Source organism: Pangasianodon hypophthalmus, chromosome 25 (genome assembly GCF_027358585.1).
Source record: "Pangasianodon hypophthalmus isolate fPanHyp1 chromosome 25, fPanHyp1.pri, whole genome shotgun sequence".
Taxonomy (NCBI): Eukaryota; Metazoa; Chordata; class Actinopteri; order Siluriformes; family Pangasiidae; genus Pangasianodon; species Pangasianodon hypophthalmus.
This window is the reverse complement of record NC_069734.1, coordinates 13,598,712-13,619,823: the sequence shown is the minus strand read 5'-3', so window position 1 is coordinate 13,619,823 and position 21,112 is coordinate 13,598,712. Positions and strand designations below refer to the sequence as shown.

At 39.4% G+C, this 21,112-nt stretch overlaps 1 protein-coding gene across 7 annotated transcripts in view; it reads right to left on the bottom strand.

Moving 5' to 3' along the window:
* slc22a18 (solute carrier family 22 member 18) overlaps positions 1 to 21,112 on the bottom strand; it is a 39,890-nt gene that overhangs the window by 13,313 nt on the left and 5,465 nt on the right. For all 7 annotated transcript variants that reach the window (XM_034299574.2, XM_034299570.2, XM_026946711.3 and 4 more), the window contains exons 5-8: positions 14,641 to 14,747; positions 13,861 to 13,959; positions 12,015 to 12,115; positions 11,764 to 11,865 (exon numbers count right to left, since the gene is read on the bottom strand). In XM_034299574.2, coding sequence (XP_034155465.2) covers positions 11,764 to 11,865; positions 12,015 to 12,115; positions 13,861 to 13,959; positions 14,641 to 14,747 — 409 coding nt within the window. The remainder of the gene's footprint in view (positions 1 to 11,763; positions 11,866 to 12,014; positions 12,116 to 13,860; positions 13,960 to 14,640; positions 14,748 to 21,112) is intronic.

Sequence of the window (21,112 nt, the reverse complement as noted above, 5' to 3'; positions counted from 1 at the left end):
AAAATGTTGTGGGCATTAACGGAATGGATGTAAGTTTGTAGATGTAAATGGTGACTTCTCTACGCATAACAAAGGTAAAGTATGGTGTTCTGCAAGGTTCTGTTTCAGGCCCACTGCTCTTTTATATGCTACCTCTGGGCAAAATTATGCGTAAACATGTTATTAGCTTCCACTGTTATGCTGATGACACACAGTTGTATGTTTCAGCAAAGCCAAATGACAGACACCAGCTTAATAAAGTTGAGGAATGTGTAAAGGACATTAGACACTGGATCCTGATTAACTTTCTTTTACTTAATTCTGACAAGACAGAAGTACTTGTACTAGGAAAACATGTAACCACATGCTAGAAGTAAGCTTTCTGAGTACACAATAACTCTGGATGGTCTTTCTGTTTCATCATGTGCAGCAGTAAGACCTTGGTGTGATTAGTGACTCCAGTCTTTTATTTGAAGCTCATGTAAATAATATTACTAGCCTCCTTTCATCTCAGAAATGTAACGTCACTACGTGACGCAGAAAAATTACTTCATGCTTTTGTCACCTCTAGGTTGGTTTATTGTAATGCCTTACTGTCTGGAAGTTCCAGTAGATGCATAAACAAGCTCTAGTTAGACCATGCAGCAGCGAGAGGGAACCAGAAGATATTACCTTAGTAGAACCAGAAGATAGAACCACATCACCCTTTTCTTATCCACACTGCATTGGCTCCCAATCAAATTTCGTACTGATTATAAAATACTACTATTGACCTATAAAGCACTGAATGGCCTCGTGCCTTAGTACCTGAGCAAAGGTTTGTTGACAGTGGAGTGGTGGGCCGCTTTATGTCCCTTAACTCATATCTGTGTTAACTTCTGGCTCTCTCTTTTAGTTATGCTGTCACAGCTAGTCTTGCCGGACCCTGCTTGCACTCTGCACGCAAAGTACATTGCAGGACAAAAGCTTACCTAACGATCTCTGCCTCTCTCTCCTTCTCTCTCTCTGTCAAGCTACACATGCTACTCCTGAGATACCAGTGATCCTGACCCCTTCTGTTCTCTGGATCTGCCTGATCCATCCTGATGCCCTACTTATGGTTGGAGTTCTCATCAGGTGGAGATAGCTTGCCTGCCTCTGGGGGTGGCCCCACATGGATGGCCTGAAGATCACGGTGATTGCTGGGGATGGTGCCGCTTGGAACTGTGGAGATGGCTTTGGACTGCGGTTCATATGGGCAGTTGTACTGTGATGGCTTGGGACTGCAATTGCTGTGGTGGCTTTTTGGGCTGCAGTTGCCACGAGAATTTTTGCACTCAGGTCTCCAACAGTGGACAGTGGATAGGTTCAACAAAGCAGACTTCATGTGTAAACTGTAATGAATTTCCTGGTTGCACTATTTGTCCATGTAGTACACAGTTATAGAAGGGATTTATTTATAATTGCACTATCTGTTACAACCCAGATGAGGATGGGTTCCCTGTTGAGTCTGGTTCCTCTCAAGGTTTCTTCCTCATATCATCTCAGGGAGTTTTTCCTTGCCACCGTCACCTCTGGCTTGCTCATTATGAATAAATTCACATATTTACAATTTATTTTGATTTAATTTAATTTAAAAGTGTTTATTTCTGTAAAGTTGCTTTGTGACAACGTCCATTGTTAAAAGTGCTATACAAATAAAAAAATAAAATAAAAAAAAAAAAAAAAAAAGAGGAAATGACTCCTTCTGCACCTCCTGTAGTCAAGCTCCAAACAATCATCAAAGTGCTAGGCCATGAGGCAACAGAAAGACTTGCTCAGAGTTTGCCATTAGCACAAGTTAATTTTTCTGAGTTCCGGAGAGCATTGTCCATGAAAATGCGACTCTATGACATGTCTTTAGCTGAAATCAATTTAGCTGAGTTTAATTATGTAAATAATTTTGAAAAAGCTGTTGATACTTTGGAGGTTTCAACATGCCAGTAAAGAAAACCTATGGGAGGGAGTTCTGAGAGTATTAAAGAATATCACTGGGCCAAAATTAGACAGTAGTTGTGTCTAGAAAAGGATGAAACTGTAAGTGAATATACAGAGAGATTTTGTCAAGCAGCTGCAGCATACAGTGGTATTTCTAGTACTCCTGAGACTGTGTTAGAGGATAAGGGACCACTAGTCCGTATTTGGTTTGATGGACTTTCATCGGAACACAGGAATGCACTGCCCTTAGACCTTACATGGTCCAATGAAAATCTGCAAGACTGACTACCTGGGAAAGAGACTCTGATGTTAAGGGATGTTTTGTGATTAATTCCAACACAGAAAATAGACAAGAGTAGACAAGACAACATACAACAGAAGGAGGTTAATTTTCTTTTAGGTACAGGTGCAGAAATAACTGTCATTCCTATTAATTTAGCGAATAGCCTGAGAATTCCTTATCAGAGAACCAAACTTTGTTCAACAGGAGTACTGGGCAATGATTCAGTTTTGTATGTGACCCCCCCCATTGAAGTTCAGTTAGGTCCTAGGTCATTAGTTACACCACTGCTATGCGCTCCACTGAGTACTGGCCCTATATTATGAATTGACTTAAAGGCAAGTACATCTAGCCTTAGACATGTCCTAAGGGTCTGCCACAATCAAAATAGCTTCAGCACAATCTTCCGTAAGCAATTTATTGCCCCCTGAGTATCTTAAAATCAATAGAACCTGTCAAGCTGACAGAAACCCCTCCCACTGCTTTTGAATTGTTTGTTGATACAGATTTGGTCAAATTTGTTGATACCCTTACAGCACATTGAAACAATGCTTCATTCCTCCTGAAAAGTGATGAAATTAAAAGCAATTGGCTCATGTATACCTGCATGCCTTTGGTATGTCATAGAGTAAAGCAAAGAAAGTGTGAAAAGAGATAAATTATTGCTTATTCTACAAAGATATTCTAAAATGCCATGGACAGATTTGTTGGTACCCCTAGAAAAGATTATAAATATTCAGATTATAGTCATATTTCAAGCTAACTGCTTTCTTTAATTAGTATCACACATGCCTTCAATCTTGTAATCAGTCATTCAGCCTATTTAAACAGAGAAAAGTAGTCACTCTGCTGTTTGGTATCATCGTGTATACCACATTGAACATGGACAGGAGAAAGCAAAAGAGACTGTTGTCTGAGGAGATCAGAAAGAAGATTACAGACAAGCATGTTAAAGGCATAGGCTATAAGACCATCTCCAAGCAGTTTGATGTTCCTGTGACTACAGTTACAAATATTATTAAGCAGTTTAAGGTCCATGGGACTGTAGCCAACCTCCCTGGACGTGGCCGCAAGAGGAAAATCATCCCCAGATTGAACAGAAGGATAGGGCAAAAGGTAAGGAAAACTTCCAAAGAGATAAAAGCTGAAGTCAAGGTACATCAGTGTCTGATCGCACCATCTGTCACTTTTTGAACAACAATGCGCTCAATGCAAGAAGACCCAGGAGGACGCTACTGCTGAAAGAAAAACATAAAAAATCTAGACTAGAATTTTATTTTGACAAGCCACAATGCTTCTGGCAAAATGTCTTTTGGACAGATGAGACTAAACTGGAGCTTTCTGGCAGGTCACAACAGGTCTATGTTCACAGACAAAAAAATGAAGCTTTCAAAGAAAAGAACACCATACTTACTATGAAACATGGAAGAGGCTCGGTTATGTTTTGGGGCTACTTTGCTGTGTCTGGCACGGGGTGCCTTGAATTTGTGCAGGGTACAATGAAATCTCAAGACTATCAAGGCATTCTGGAGCGAAACGTACTGCCCAGTGTCAGAAAGTTCTGTCCTCCAACATGATAAAGACCCAAAAACCCACAGTAAAAGCATCCTAGAATGGCTAAAAACAAAACAATGGACTATTCTAAAATGGCCTTCTATGAGCCCTGATATGAATCCTATCGACCATCTATGGAATCTATGGAGCTGAAACTTGCAGTCTGGAGAAGGCACACTTCGAACCTGAGACAGCTGGAGTAGTTTGCTCAGGAAGAGTGGGACAAACTACCTGTTGACAGGTGCAGAAGTCTCATTGAGAGCTACAGATACTCTAAAGGTTGTGCAACAAAATATTAGATTAAGGGTCCCATCATTTCTGTCCATGCCATTTTCATTTGTTTTATTGTTTAAAATATTATGTCGAAAAGAAAAGAACAATCTGATTTTTATTAAATATGGAATAAACAATGATGGATGCCAATTACTTTTGCCAGTTTCAAGTTATTTCAGAGAAAATTGTGGGTGGTTCTTTTTTCGTGGAAGGGTACCAACGAATTTGTCCATGTCTGTAGTTCTGCCCAAGTCACTGTAGCTAACAGATGAGCAGGATATGCTGCTGCTTCTCTGTCTGCTGTAGTAGCGTCTGGTCAGTTGCCAGATCACTTCTCTGCACAAGCTGCAAAGTTAATCACATTAACTAGAGCATGCACTCCATCCTCAGGCTCAATGGCAAACATTTATACTGACTCTAGATATGTTTTTGGAGTGGTTCACTGTTTTGTTGTTATCTGGCAGAGTTGTCAGTTCCTCACATCTTCTGGGTCTCTGATTAACCATGCCAAAATAGTCAGAGATTTACTGTTTGCTATGACCCTTCCCAACAAGTTAGCTGTGATAAAGGTGAAAGCAAATGTTGCAATTAACATCGCAGAAGCCCGAAGGAATGCTCTTCCTGACACAGCTGCTAAACAAGCCTGTTTATACGAGACTGTGCAGGTGTGTGCTAGCATGACAACACATAGCGCAACAGTACGCCCAGATTCACGCATTGATCTGTGCAGCGATGTTCTGCTTTATGAAGCTTGGACATGGCTAGATAAGGGAGCTGAAGCGGAGTCATCAGGCTGCTGGACCAAATGGGGGAATTATGTTGCACCTGAGTCACTGCTACCATATCTGGCCAGCAGCTACATAACGTAGGCCACATTAACCCAGGACCTTTTCAGTATCTGCAAGTGGACTACATATCAATGCCACCATAAAGAGGAAAGACTGATGTCTTGATAGTGCTAGACAAATTCTCCAGATGGGTAGAAGCCTATCCTACTGGTCAAGCCACTGCCACACATACAGCTAAATGCTTTGTCAATGATTTTATCCCTAGATGGGGTTTGCCTGATTTTATTGATTCAGATCAAGGTAAACACACTTCGCAGGTGAAGCAGTACAGGAAGTAGAAAGGATGCTCAAAGTTAAGTGGAATTTTTGTCCACGTAGACCACAAGCACCAGGTCAGGTGGAAAGGGCTAAGAGGACAATTAAGACTAGACTGAGCAAAATCCATCAAGAAGGAGAACCCTGGATTGAAGCTCTTCCTGCAGTATTATGCAGCATGAGAGCATCCCCCGACCACAACCACTCAGTCCACACGAAATAATTATGGGCTGACCTATATCTATGCCAGAAGCCACTGATCTTAGAAGTGCCATTGTATACATTACCTCATGTTCTGATAGCATATTGTGAGAATCTCTCCAGGGCAGTAGAGACCACTAGAGACAGGGTAGCTGTTTGCTGACAACCTCCCCCCGAGGGTGGTTACGCTATCATTCCAGGACAATGGGTAATGATCATTCAAGAATAAACCACAAGAACCTAAATGGCAGGAACCGTACCAGATGTTACTAGTTACTGCTAATAAGTTCACTGAAAAGCAAAAGTAAAAAGAAAGAGAATAAAGAGCCCATTTGAGTTGTTTCAAGCCTGCCTTCCGTCTTCTCATTTCCCGCCAAACCAAAAAGGAAACTGTTACAGCATGGTTCATGCTATTGGCCATAAATCAGTTGTGCAGGAACATCCAGCAGGCACATTCTGGTTATGTGGCACCTCAATCTATAGCAGGCTGCCAGCCAAGTTTAGTGGGAAATGCACTTTAGTATATGCTTTACCAGCCATTAGAAAAATATCTACGCTGATTCCAACCCCAGATGTAAGCACAAATCAGAACCTTCAAGTACCCCAAGATCATCAAATTTACTGAACTTCAGGACTCCAAATTTATACTATCATCAAAAAGATATGTTTTCTGTGTGTTAGAATTTATATAAATTAGTACGATTAAACAGACATAAACTCAATGTCTTTGAAGGTGCAAATGTCTTCATTCACTTAAGCCATGAGTGACTACTGTACCATGTGTAGCTGTCCTCAACTATCAAGTAATCTGAGTAGAGTCATAGATCTCTGGCTCCCCATTCTGCCTACAACAATACAGCCCCAAGTCCACCCCTGAGGCACCTGTTTGCATAACAATGGTTTGGAGGAGACTGGGCTTTTCAGCAATATGTCATTGAATAGGACTTGTTTAGGTCCTTAAAAGCTTCAGAACAGCCAATGGCATTGAACATTTAACTAACTGTCAATTAATAAATTGTCAATTATGAAAAAAAGATTGACTCATTGTCCAGGTATGCAGCTGGATACTGATACATTAAAAATGTTGTCCATTAATTGCTGAAATGTACCATGAACGTGAACTGTATACACGTTTCCAACAGCTGTTGGTCCTCATGCTTCCTTAGTCAAAGGCACCAGGATATTAATCAAACATGGACTTCAACTGTTTAAAATCTATGCAAAACTGGATTGTTCTGTCCATTTATGGCACCAGCACTATTGGGCGACACCATTTGCAATCTGAGGGTTCAATCACCCTCCTATCCCTTATGATGTCAATGGCTCCCCTGACAACAGCCTTTCACAGATCTTGTAACACCTTTGACCGACTAGCGAATTCTCCTTGAGATGTATATTCTGTTTGATCTCCTGGTCTCTCAGGGTAAACAGGGTTGTGTACAGGAGTAAGAAACAACTCCTCTGGCACTTCTTCCTCTCACATTGGTCACACCAGGACCTGCTGAACAGTCTCTGTCCCTCTGTGGAACTCCTTAAGAAGTTTAATATGGAACCTTCGGTACTTAAAGTTTAAAGTGTTAAAGCTTTCCTCAGGTTCTTCTTTTCTCTCACTCTGATGATGTAGGCCACCACATTGTTTATTGAAAACTTTGCCTTATTACAGCAGAAAACACAAAAAGCTCAAGTTTTCCCTTTCACCGGTAAAGCCTTTTACATACATGAATCCATATTAAAGCATGACTGCAAAGATGGATCATGACCCTGTTGTTGTGATATGTTTGCTGGAATGGGGATGTCTAAAGCAGTCTCAAGTTTAGGTAAACGTTTCCTCCGGGCCTACATCAAGGGACATTTTCTGTGCCTTTGTGCTTTGCTCTTTTGTGGGGTTTCAGGCCTCTATCTCTACCTTGGCTTTGTTAATTAAGTCATTAATACTTATAAAGGGTTTCTGTTTTTCTGAAAAAAAAAAAAAAATTCTCTAAATATCATCAGTTATTATAATGCTTTTGTCTAAATATTATCAGATACTCTGGTTGCAGAAATAAGCATTTTCTCCCTTTCCAGGCTAATCATCAAATACATCGGTCACAAACACAACAGCATTCTGTATTCCATAAGAATAAACATTTTAAAATATTATTTTTGTTTCTGTCTTGTGTTTGTACAGTGCTATCCATGTAATGTAATGTATGTAATGTCATATCTCTTGATCTCTCTCATTTTCCCTTACTTTTCCAAAAATACATTTCAGGTGTTGGCAAAGGTAATATGGAATATTAAAATCTTTTTTGTAATGCAAATATAACTGCATATACACTGGGAAATAAAAACATGGTAGAAATTATATTCAGCTGTGGGAATTCACATTAAAGAAAGTCAGAATTATTGTTATTATTATTATTACTATTATTGCATAAATATGTGAACTTACATTAAAGTATCCATTACATGTATGGTTTAATGTAAAAGAAAGGCATTTGTAAATTCAAGCCATACATCTTCTTTCTCATCTTTATATTCTGTTGACAGGACATACAGTCAATTCCAGTATTATTGGCACTTGTAGAAAATAGACAAATACTGCATGGCTAAAATAAGAATTACACATGATTAAAAATTTCCACTGAAACAACCGGAGCCTTTTATTTTTCATCTAAGAAAACCCTTCTTATAAGAAAGTCTTTTTAACGCCCCTGGCAATATGTTTTCAAATGTTAAAAAACTCTGTGATACCAAAGATCAGTCATCAATAAGCATTTCCCAGTGGTAGAGTCAAAAAAATCCACATTTCTGTTTGGGTGTGTCAGGTTCCTTACTGATCTCTGGCAACTCCTGAAGTGAAGTGATATAAAGTGCTAGTACTAGAAAAGTGCATAAGAATGACAGAGTGGCAATTCCACAGCACATCCGTTTTACATGCAAGCCAAGAACATATGCTGATATTTCTAGCTGCACAGTTCTTGTGGAAAGTGGCAAAATCAGGTAAGATTGCGACAACATGGCACTTCAAAATGTAGAAGCTGCTCACATATTGTGTCTAGTTTATAATATAATAATATATATATAATTTTTTTCCTTTATAACCTTGTGAAATTGTATTATACACATGTTTTTTCTTTTCAAAATACCACCATGTAAGTAATGAGTATAAAAATTTAAAAGTGTGCTAACTGACAACAGCAGGGGGCAAAGCTTCTCCATATAAAGACTTCCAATTATTGTTTGGAACTTTACTTAGTTTTAAAAATTCTTTATGCATTTTGTTAAATAGCTATTACCTTAGGGCTCCTCCAAATGTATACCAATCAGCCATAACATTAAAACCACCTGCCTAATATCATGCAAATCAAGGCATGGACTCCACAAGCCCTCTGAAGGTGTGCTGTGGTATCTGGTACCAAGATGTTACCAGCAGATCTAAGTCCTGTAAAGTTGTGAGGTGGGCCTCCATGGATTGGACTTGTTTGTCCAGCACATCCCACAGACACTTGATCGGATTGAGATCTGGGGGATTTGGAAGCCAAGTTAACACCTTGAACTCTTTGTCATGTTCCTTAAACCATTCCTGAAAAATGTTCACAGTGTGGCAGGGCACATTATCCCGCTGAAAGAGGCCACTACCATTAGGGAATACTGTTGCCATGAAGGGGTGTACATGGTCTGCAACAATGTTTAGGTAGGTAGTTTGTGTCAAAGTAACACGTGCATGAATGCCAGGACCCAAAGTTTCCCAGCAGAATGTTGCCCAGAGCATCACTCTGCCTCCCCTGGCTTGCCTTTTCCCCATCGTGCATCCTGGTGCCATCTCTTCCCCAGGTAAGCAATGCACATGTACCTGGCTGTCCACATAATGTAAAAGAAAACGTGATTCTTCAGACTAGGCCACCTTCTTCCATCGCTCCACGCGATTGCACGGTGTTCTGATACCTTTATCATAACGGCATTAACATTTTCAACAATTTGTGTTACAGTAGCTCTTCTGTGGGATCAGACCAGACGGGCTAGCCTTTGCTCCCCATGAGCATCAGTGAGCCTTGGGCACCCATGACCCTGTCGCCGGTTCACCGTGTATTTGGAGCTATTCAAGATTTCCTCTGAAGAGAACCCAGCTGAAGAAAAGCAGCCCCATAGCATGATGCTGTGACCACCATGCTTCACAATGCGTATGGTGTTCTGGGTGATGATCTCTCTTGTTTTTGCACCATCTTTTAGAATTATGCCCAAAAAGTTCCACCTTGGTCAGACTATACCACATTTTGCGACATGGTTTGAGATGATGTAGGCAGGCTTAGATTTTTTTTGTGTGTGTGTGAGAAAGCGCTTCTGTCTAGCCACCCTACCCATAGCTCAGAGAAGTGAAGAATATGAGAGATTGCTGTCACATGCAGGGAGTGACTAGTACTTGCCGCATATTCCAGCAGCTACTTTAATGTTGCCATAGGTCTCTTGGCAGCCTCTCTAATAAGTTTTCTTCTTGTCCTTCCAACAATTTTGGAGGGACATCCTGTTTTTGGTAATATGTCCATGTTGCCCCATTTCCTCCACTTGTTGATGATGGTCTTCAATGGTGTTGCATGGTACATGTGTTGGAAGTTCTTTTGTACCCCTCTCCCGATCTATACCTTTCGACTATGAGATCCCGTACACGCTTTGCGGACCATGGCTTCAGCAGTTGGATGAAACCAAGATGATGTCAAGAAACTCCTACAGAAAGGGCTGATCTTTATTAGAGATTAATCAGAATCACATCATTGATAAGTGTATGATAATTAATTTTGAACATGAATTTTGAATGGGATTGGTTAATTCTGAGCAGTCACATACATGTCATTTTTTAAAAGAGTGTGCACACTTGTGCACCCAAGTTATTGTACGTGTTTTCTTTTTCTTTTTGTCTCTAAAAACATTTCTATTTGTTTTCACTTGAATTTTCTGGGTGTTGTATCACATTATGGGTGGAAAAAGACCTGACATGATTTATCATGGTTTTATTTTTTTATATCACAAAAACTTGCAAATTTAAAAGGGATGTGTAGACTTTTTATATTCACTGTAAATCTATATCCAGATTTCTACTTTATGACAAGGTTGTTACAAGTGCAAATAAAATTTAACTGAATTGAAGTCTCAAAATTGTAGTCACATAAATTAGATATGATACACTGTATGGCCAAAAGTATGTGGACACCTGACCATCACACCCAAATGTGCCAAAACCATGGGCATTAACATGGACCCCCTAAACACATCTTTCCACATTCAGCCACAACATTAGTGAGGCTGGGCACTGATCTCAAGTGAGAAAGCCAGTGAGGTTGAGGTCAGGGCTCGACCCACTAGAGCGCTTCCACATCATCTTTGGCATCTTTATGGACCTTGCTTTGTGCATAGGGGCACTGTCAAGATGAAACAGTTTTGGGCCTTTAGTTCCAGGGAAGGGAAGTCTTAATGTATACAAAGACATCCTAGGCAATTATGTGCTTCCAACTTTGTGATAACCATTAGGGGAAGACCCACATATGGGTGTGATGGTCAAGTATCCACAAACTTTGGGCCATATAATCCATCCATTTTCTGTACTACTTATCCTACACAGGGCTGTGGGGAGCCTGGAGCCTATCTCAGAGGACTTGGGGCAAAAGGCAGGGTACACCCTGGGCGAAAAAAATAATTTTATTCATTTACTGTCTTTATGTTGGCCATGCTAAATTCTTACTTTTCTGTTCATATTTATCAAGGCAGAAATTTCACAAAAGCCTGAGTTGAGTTGACTGTCATCTGTTTGTCAACATACAACACAACTGCAAATTGACCCTAACTTCAGTCCCCATCTCTGGTGTATGTTTCTTTTGTTTTGAATGGCTTTCAACAGAAAACAGATGGTTGTTCACTTACATCATGAGATAAATAATATTAATAAATATATAAAAACTGATACTGTAATATTTTAGTGGTTAATCAGTTATAACTTGGGTCTGTTTTCTGGATGGTATTCACAGACTTTTGTGAAGAAACGATGGCATCATAAACATTGCTAAATCAATCACTGAAAGCCTCAAACACCTCAAACACACATCCCAATCAACACTCAACAATGGTTGCTGAAACAAAAAATCAACAATTTGCAATATCCATTTGCAGTCTCCATCTAAGAACATAAGAATATAAACAAAGTTCTGCAAATAAATGTTCTGCAATTTGTGGTCCACAATCCATCTACGAGTGTTCTCAACCCTGTCATACATTATTGAAACAGACTCAGTGCTGTTATTACCCCATATCATTAAGCTTAAAATATCTTGTTATTCATTTTATATATTAATTTTGGCTCATTTACAAGAAGGGTGCCAATAATTCTGGAGTTAACCATATAATCTGTCTGCACTAGGCCATAACTTTGGAAGATGTGGTGTGTACCTGTGCAAGCCCCACCAAGCTGTTCAGGCCTACTGAAAACAGTAGTAATGAGTTCTCTGAATATCTTGTGGTGAGACGGCCAATAACAGCACCCTGAATAACCTACAACACAAAGAAGCATGCAAATGTACACAAAAACACACACATTTTATTTAAGATGTTTAAGAGTCAAAATAAGTAACTTACTCCTAGAAAAAAAATCAACTGCGAACATTAGTAAAAAGCCTGAATAAATGGATGTGCGTATGTACCATTTGCACCACGCCAAGGTATGCCATGAGGTACCCATTTTGCTCTGCCTGCAGCTGGAAAAAGTTCATGACAATGATGGAGAACATGACCTGAAAAACACCTGATAAATACCAACCAAGTTATTATATTTTGGTAATACACTCACTGCCTGTACACCTACTCATTCATGCAATTATCTAATCAGCTAATCGTGTGGTAGCAGTGCAATGCATAAAGTCATGCTGCTACAGGACAGCAGCTTCAGATAATGTTCACATCAACCATCAGAATGGGGAAAAAAATGTGATTTTAACCGTGGCATGATTGTTGATGCCAGATGGGCTGGTTTGAGTAATTCAATAACTGCTGATCTCCTGGGATTTTCACACACAACAGTCTCTAGAGTTTACTCAGAATGGTGCAATAAAGAAAAAACATCCAGCGAGCATCAGTTCTGCAGAAGGGAACACCTTGTTGATAAGAGACGTCAACATCTCAGAATGAACAACACATCGAACCTTCAGGTGGATGGGCTACAACAGCAGAAGACCCCATTGGGTCCTACTTCTGTCAGACAAGAACAGAAAGCTGAGGCTGCAGTGGACACAGGCTCACCAAAACTGGACAGGTGAAGACTGGAAAAATGTAGCCTGGTCTGACGAATCCCTACCCAGTATTAATATAGTGTTCCTAATAAAGTGCTCAGTGAGTGTATATGATGTAAAATATCTTGTAACAAATTTACGAATTTATGGTTGTCTAATATTTAAAAAATATTCTAGTTAATAACATGATTTGCTACAAACACAGAAATTATTTTAAAAATAACTGGCCTGATTTAAAAAAAAAAACTCACTCTTGGATTCTAGACTAATTACATTTGAGCCATAGATGTAACAAAATTTATATTTGATGCCTCCTTTTTAAACTTCTGCTCTACTTTGCTATGAAGTATAATAGCTTATACAACTTTATGTCATTGTTGCTCTTTGCAGTCAGACTTCTTTTTACACTGTAAAGGAAAACGGAATATGTGGTCAGTCAGATTTAAGAGAACATATTACATATAGTTAACATAAAATATTAAGTTTCTCATCAAAATGTGATTTAATTGCTTATGCTAAATTGAATTTAAACAAGTTTCTAATTATTGATTGAATAATGTAGAGCGACTGTGATCAATTCACGTAGTATTGGTTCAATACGTTATAAAATATGTTGGCACTGACAGGAATAAAATTAACCTGCATTAAATTAATCTGCTTAACATGTGCGATAGAATAGTGCAGCAGGAAACATTGCTGTCTCACAACGCTAACGACCTGGGGTTTGATCCTGAGTGAGGTTGGGTGAAAGTGCAGGGTTTAATTTTATTCAGGGTTTTGAAAATACAGTGTACATTTTGTGTTTGTTTCAGTGTTTCATAGTACTTTGAGACAGTGTAAATAAAAAAAAACTGCAAAAAGATCAATTTTAAAGTTTAAAAATTTTGCTCCTGGCCCAAAAAAGCTTTTCCTTCCCAGAATCACCAAGCCATTGGTATGCGAATTCACAGCCACTTTATTTATTCAGATACAGAATCTCACTGTCTAAATCATTATTTCCACTTGTTAAAATCTCTAATAAGTTAAATCTTACTTTATAAATTCATGAATATTAATGATTAAATGATAGTCAGGTAGACATCTGTGAGACTTGCAAGTAAGTACATGGCGCATAAGTAGAAGGGTTTCTACCCTAGTACCACACTTTTGAGATACCTGTGGAAAGATGACTGATTTTTTTTAATGATTTTCTTTTACAAGTTAAGCAGAATTTAAGAACTACACAATTTAAGAAATATAATGTATTAAAAATGTCACTCACCAGATGGCAGTCCTGAGATTATCTTCACAGTGAAAGTCTTTGCAACACCTGGAAACTTCATCAGCCTCACAATCTCTCCCAAATTAAACACAGAGCCAGCTGTATGTGGTTAGGAACAAAAAGCCATACATACATGCACATGCTTAATTCATACATAAAAATACTTCTTGTGTGTGTACAAATGTTTTCCTAAACATAATTCACATACTGTATGTGTGACATTTATCAAGTGGCAAAAGACTTTCCAAGAATAGCAATACTTACAAATGCCAAAATTCAATAAAAAGTATTTACTTGATCAAAGTAGTGCATATAACTATTTAATGTTTTCTTCCTTGGAATTACATAATAGCTTTTACATAAATATGTACTCTTTTTAAGCATTTGTAACTTTCTGTAGCACCTAATGCATGCAGAAGAATTATTAAGAAAGGCACATGAAAAAGTGCTCAGTAGCTAAACAGAAATAGTGTCAAGTTCATAAGTTCTAGTGTATGCAAAGGGCACTGTATTTGTAGCTTCATATTCTATCACAAGTACAGTACAGAGACCAAATGGCTTATAGCTTAGGAAATGTAGGATAAAACATAAAATGGTGTGCTATGATGTTCCATTAGGCCAGTACAGGCCCACCTATTTGCCTGAGCATGCCCAAATATGGTCTAAAGTGCTTAAAGCCACACTACATATTGCTACTATATTCAATACATTGTGCACTGATATACTTGTGTCAAGCAACACTACCAAAGTCATTTTAAAATTAAATAATTTATATCCTACTGTTGTTGTTTGTGCTGTGTCTTTTTGTGTGTTTAGGAATGAATTTCAGCACCAGCAGTAGATTGATGACACTTCCTCCAGAAGCCACATATGCTGCAAACTTCTCCCTGTAAAACACACACAAACACATTACTGTCCATAATTCCAAAAGAGATGCCTTCATCATCTTTCCCAGTAGGACACACAATAGCACACAAATTAATTAAATGGACACACCCAGACTGGTATGCATAAAGTCTCTGGGCAAAATTTTTGTCTTAATTGCCAAAAAAACTTCTTAAAATATAAGAATATATCTGAAGAAAAGGCTGAAGAATGTAGACAATGTACATTATTACATTATCAGAAGCACTGAATCCTGGGCTCTCACTGCCATCTTTTGTTGCACTCTTCTGTGCAAAACAGCAGGATACGAGGCATGAATTTCTACCATTTCTTGGGAAACCATTTTCTTATCCTGATTAGTCAGGTTGAACCCAAATGTACCCTCTACGCTTTTATTTTTTTTTTTCTCCAGCTCAACTATATAATTTGTATTTGGGTCCAGTGGGGTTTGTGTTTGAACAGAGAGCAATCAGATGTCATCACTTAAAGTGACTCAATCTCAAACACACCCCATTTGGAGCAGATACAACAGGATGACCTTTGTGGAAGTGGTTTTAAATACATTAGCATTGTGAAATGTGTATTAAATGCTTATACATTTTTTCATACTTCACACAAATGTATCCGCCTTATGAAGCATGACTAGTTTATTCATGGTTTCAAACAAGAATTCAATACTTGTGTGATTATGTTTAACGTAGAGCCTACTTCTTATGCAATTTTATTGGCTCATATTATTCAAATGGGGTGTGGTTGATCGATATATGGTGCTGCAACTGTTGTACTTCAAGCCTAAGATTTACTCCTATAGATTAACACACACTTCTCACTAAGAGTTGTATTTAACATTTTTACACAGCTTTTTAACTACATTTTTCTTCTGTCTTAAGTAGACATCTAATACTATATTTGAGAGTAATTCTCAGAAATTTGTGCCATCTCCAGCTTGCATATTGTTGTTTTAAATGTGATGGCAGTTGGCATCTTAAAAAGGATTAGTATGGCATTTTCAATACAATCTCTATCTATCACACCTGAAGCATATGTGCAATAAAGACAGATGATATTTTCAAAAATTTCCGTCTACAAAATGGAAAACCTGTTTACTAGAAACTCTAAAGACTAGAAAGTCTAAGGGCAGTTGTTAGAACAGTCACTAGAAGTTTATGGAAACAGACTTTGAAGAACACTTAAAAAAAATTATTTTAAGCTCTAACTCTACAGAAATAATCAGAATAATTACAGAAATAGAACTACTTGTTCAGAGAAAAGAATGTGTTTTTTTTGTTAACATTGTAGTCAACAAATCTCAAACTACAGCAGACTTGGTTTACAAATGATTGTCCATGAATACCATAAAACCTTATGGAACGCAAAAGTTAGTGTTTTAGTATTTACTATATATAGGTCCAGTATTTGACTACTGGATAAAACTACGTAACACCTTTGTGTTATGTAACACATATGCAGGTAAGACATATAGTTGTTAAAGAGTACCAGAACTTGAGTAAAGAGTAAAACTTGAATACAGTAAGAGTAACATAGAACCTGAGGTTCTGCAACAAGGGCTTGATCATCTGACCCATAAACATTACAGGCAATGACGTGATGATGAGGAAGAAGATTCAGACCTGGGGTTAAGGTCTTTAACAGAGGGTGTGGATATGCTGAGCATTGCTCTGGCTTCAGCAAGGGAAAAAAAAATGCACGCTTGGCCGAATGTTAGTGGACCTCCTGGGAGCAGACAACTGAGTCCACCAGCCAAAACTTTTCACCACCCCCCGACCCTAGGTTCATAGTTCGCTTCAGTGATCACAGAGCAGATTGCCATGACACCCACGAAGAATGCACGCTCTCCCATCAACATCACAGAGAATGTGATGTTTCTCACTTTTCTCAAAGGACAGTAGAGCCAGTCCATGAACAGCATGAAGAGTACCATCTACCACCTCCTAGACATAGATCTCACAGGCTACATCACTATGATTTATCTTCTGAATCAGAGCATGATCACCATGGGCTAGTTACTTGTTGACTTATAGTCATGTTTGAGCATCAGTTCCTTAAGATGGTCCACATTTAAAACAACTTGATGCTTTGGCTAAGGACACTTAACCTTTCAATCCAGACAAACATGATAATAATGTTGCAGACTACATCAGGGAGATTAAGCACTGCCTGTTTGACCTTCCCCACACTAGAGAGCATGAAAAAGTTAACCTAATTTGGAAAACCACTTCCCGAAATGCTCATGCTTTTATAGAAGCACAAACTGCTTCTGTGTATGATAACTGTAATCAGCTCTGCGGTGTGTTGCTAGAAGAATATTACTTTGCCAATGTGCCTGATTTGAATGGCTGAAATTATTGCCGAAGCTTCAATCGGAATGAGCATCCTTGAGATTTCTATAATCGCTTACATGCTTACTTCCCGGGTAGGAATGCACCAGGTCTTGAAGAAGACAGAGCTTTCAAATACCTGGTGACAAGAAAGGAGAGAGTTCATGGGTTCTAGCACTCCAGTACCATGGCTCCCTTCCCTTAGAGTTGGAAGGCGCGGAAATTCCTGACACTAACCATCCCCATAACACCCCATGCAAACATCTTTCTCACAATAAAGATGGAACCGGGGGTAGAAGGTCAAACAAAATCAGTTCAAGTGGGTGAACCTCAGCAACCGAGTGACCAACAAGAAAGTGCTTTTAATGTGCTGAAGCAACGCCTGGGCATGGCACCCTGCCACACCTATCCTGACAAGGATAAGGAGTTCTGTCTGAAAGCTAGCTTCTTGCAGGATTGCCTCAGCTCTGCAATTTCTCAGAAGTATGACCAAGACAAGTGAGTAGTGGCATACATGAGCAAGCCATTACGTAGTGCTGAACTAAAATTCTCTGACTGTGAGAAGGCATTGCTTGCTACCATATGGGCTGTGGAATGCTTTTGAGTTACAATGGAGGGCAGAAAATTATCATCAAAACCTCCCACCAACCTGCTGTCTTCCTAAATAGCCAACGACTAAGGAAAGGTCGAGTCATCAGCAGTCATATTGTGGCCTGCGTGATGACATTGCAAGGGTATGATATGAAGTGAAATATACTCAGGACCAAAGGATGCCACTTGGGCACGTACTGGCAAAGTGTAAACACTGTGACTGTGAAAATGAACCATGCGAAACAACAGTCATTACTACCGAGCCCGGAGCTCAGCTAAAATTCTGCCTGCCTCCCGAGTCATCCTCCACACCCTCACGCACTGTTCTACATACACTCAATATGAAACATGGACTATTAAATTTTTTGTCTTACTGTCTGCTGCTTTATGTCCTTGGACATATCTTGTATTCTACTCCTTTGGTGTCACTGGAGTTCAGGATTGTTTTCAACTGATTTGTGGCAGATTCGCTGAGGAGTTCTCTGGTAATGTTGACTGCAGCAGGTAATACAAGATCCTCTCTGTTTTTGAAATGCAATGCGTGAGTTTATATGATGTACAAAGTGCTTGCTCCTGAAAATTTTTTGATATGTGCTCTAACAACAACTATGGGAAGCATTCCATTTATTTTTTTTTACATTTTTTGGAAATATACTTAATTTGCTTTTCATATATTCCCATGGCTTTCCAGTTTGTTATGTTTTAGAAACAGTTAGCTACATTTAGCAACATTTTTTTTTTTTATTTCCAGCAGTCCACAACCCAATCATAAAGGGCCTGAGGCCCACTTTTGGGTCATGATCCACCAGTTGAGAAACACTGGTCTAGATGCTAACAGTCCTCCAGGGACTCTATGATTCATCAACCAACTGTAGTTTAAACAAGTCATCTTGGACGTGGATCCTGACGTACTGTGGACACTCTTAATGGGAATTAACCCAACACATTTCACAATCATGGCCTGCATAGGTAACCTTTAGGCTCCTCAGGACTAAGCCAGGACCATAGTACAGAGGGGGATGTAGCTGCCACTAACCACTAGTAGATGCCACAATGTCCTGCACCTGATGAGAAAAGGGGGAAGGTGACTCCACCCTGGGATAAAGCCCCCAAGGGACAGTTTCTCTCTCATGTCCAGCCCCCTATTGAATGGACAGAGACACTCTCTGCAGAAACAACTTGGTAGAAAAGCCAAGCTCTTTGGCCCTATATGCAGCAAGACTAGACTCCGTTCAAAACCCATTCATCTTCCCTTTCTCATTGCTTTATTTTTGCTTGCAAGTTGAACCCAACAACCACCAAAGCGGTTGAGAGTAAAACACAAAGTAGCCAGACCCTTTTGTGCATTTCAAATCAAGATCTCAACTTTTAATTTTTCCCAGGGACAAATGGATTCACAAGAATCCCACCAAGACACATCATTCCTCAGATCGAAAATCACATCGGAGGGTCAAGACGTCAATTTCTTCACCTATTCAGCCGGCCAACGTGACTCCCCTTGACGTATGCAAGCGATATCAACTCAAAGTGAGACTGTCTGGGCTTAATTAACATTACACTCACCATCCACTTTATTAGGAACAACTGTACACCTGCACATTCATGCAGATATTTATTCAGCCAATCATGTGGCAGCAGTGCAATCCAAAAAATCATACAGCTACAGCTCAAGATTATCACGGTAATTATCTCATCTATGTAATTATCACACCAAACATCAGAATGAAGAAAAAAATGTGATCTTTGTGACTTTGACCATGGCATGGTTGTTGGTGCCAGATGGGCTGGTTTGAGTATTTCAGAAACTGCTGATCTCCTGGGAATTTCACACACAACAGCCTCTAGAGTTTACACAGAATCACACTGTTTTCTGTTTGATCTCTGCTAAACTAAGCTAAGTTTATCACTGTCAGAGCTGATAATGATTGTCCCTGAAGAGCTTTATTTTGATTCTGTAGTGATTTGGTGGATAACAGAATAAGCACATCATGCTGCAATCACTTAATCTACTCATTCGAAAAGTGGGATCAATTAATTGGAGCTACAGCTGCTTATAAGTCCATAACAGTTATTTTAAGGTCCCATGCCCACTTGGTGTGGAATCCTTCCTTTTCAAATTTCCCAGTATTTGATTCACTCCTCCTTTGTGAGTGGATGCGCAGGCACCCGAACGCTCCCTTTGCTCTGAGCCAAGTGTGATTGTGCCCTTTGCTCGTGCTTGGTCACATACCAATGCAACACACTCTTATTCACACACACACACACACACACACACACACGCACACGCACACACGCAGATCCAAATATTTTTATCAATTGTTTGCTGATTTGTGTTAAATAAATGTTATTCTATTGAACCAATTGTGTGTTTGCTGTCTCTTGCATCAAAATACTCACCTGTGTGAAGTTGGAACCCCATATAAATAAACTGTCACCAAAACTATACCATTCGTTTGTGCTGTGTTTGTGCTGATTTGTGCAGCAAAAATGAACATTTGTGCTGGTTTGGCGTTCAAGATATTAAACATTCTTTTTTTGGCTGTGTGTCGTCACTCTCCACCCCATGTCGTCCAAATCGTATCAAATTGGTGCCGTTCATTTGTGCTTGATTTGTGCCGGTTTGTGCCATTAAAACAAACCTTGTAATTACTTTCCTTCCCGAGATATAACAAGAACTTTGGGAGCAGTGATGTCACTCTCCACCCCATGTCGTTTAAATCACCCCAAACAGGCGGCATTCGTTTGTGCTCGATTTGTGCACCTAAAATGATCACTGTATGTTTTTCCCTGACTTGGAAATAACACGTATTATTTGGGGCAGTGACGTCTTGTGTTATAAAACTTACAGAATTTCTCCTTTAATCCCCTTCAAAGTACTCTCCTTGTGATACACTTGTCCCAGCGTTTCTCCCATTCGTGGAAACATTTCATGTAGTAATCTTTTGTCGTCATGTCTAGAGCCTCCTGCGTTTTTTTTCTGGATTTCTTCCACAGTGGTGAAGCTTTTCACCTTCAGTCTCATTTTTCATTTTGGGAACAAACAGAAGTCACAAGGAGATCTGGTGAATATGGTGCATGTGAAGCGGTAACCACAATGTTTCTGGTTAAAAACGCAGTGTCAATGCAGTGTGTGCAGGTGCATTTTTGTGATGCAAGATCCAGTTCTGTGTGCACCACTTCTCCAAATGTTTTTAACTGATGCATTCCCGTAGTTGCCTAAGCACTTCAGTGTGAAATCGCTTCGAGTCCGCAGGTCACATTCGAATTTTTGGGTCCCCCCTCCAGCAGTTTCTGAAATATGCAAACCAGCCCAGCTGGTACCAACAACCATGGCACAGTGAAAGTAACAGAGATCACAATTTTCCTCATTCTGATGTTTGATGTGAACATTACCTGAAGCTTTTGACCTGTATCTGCAGGATTTTATGCATTGTGCT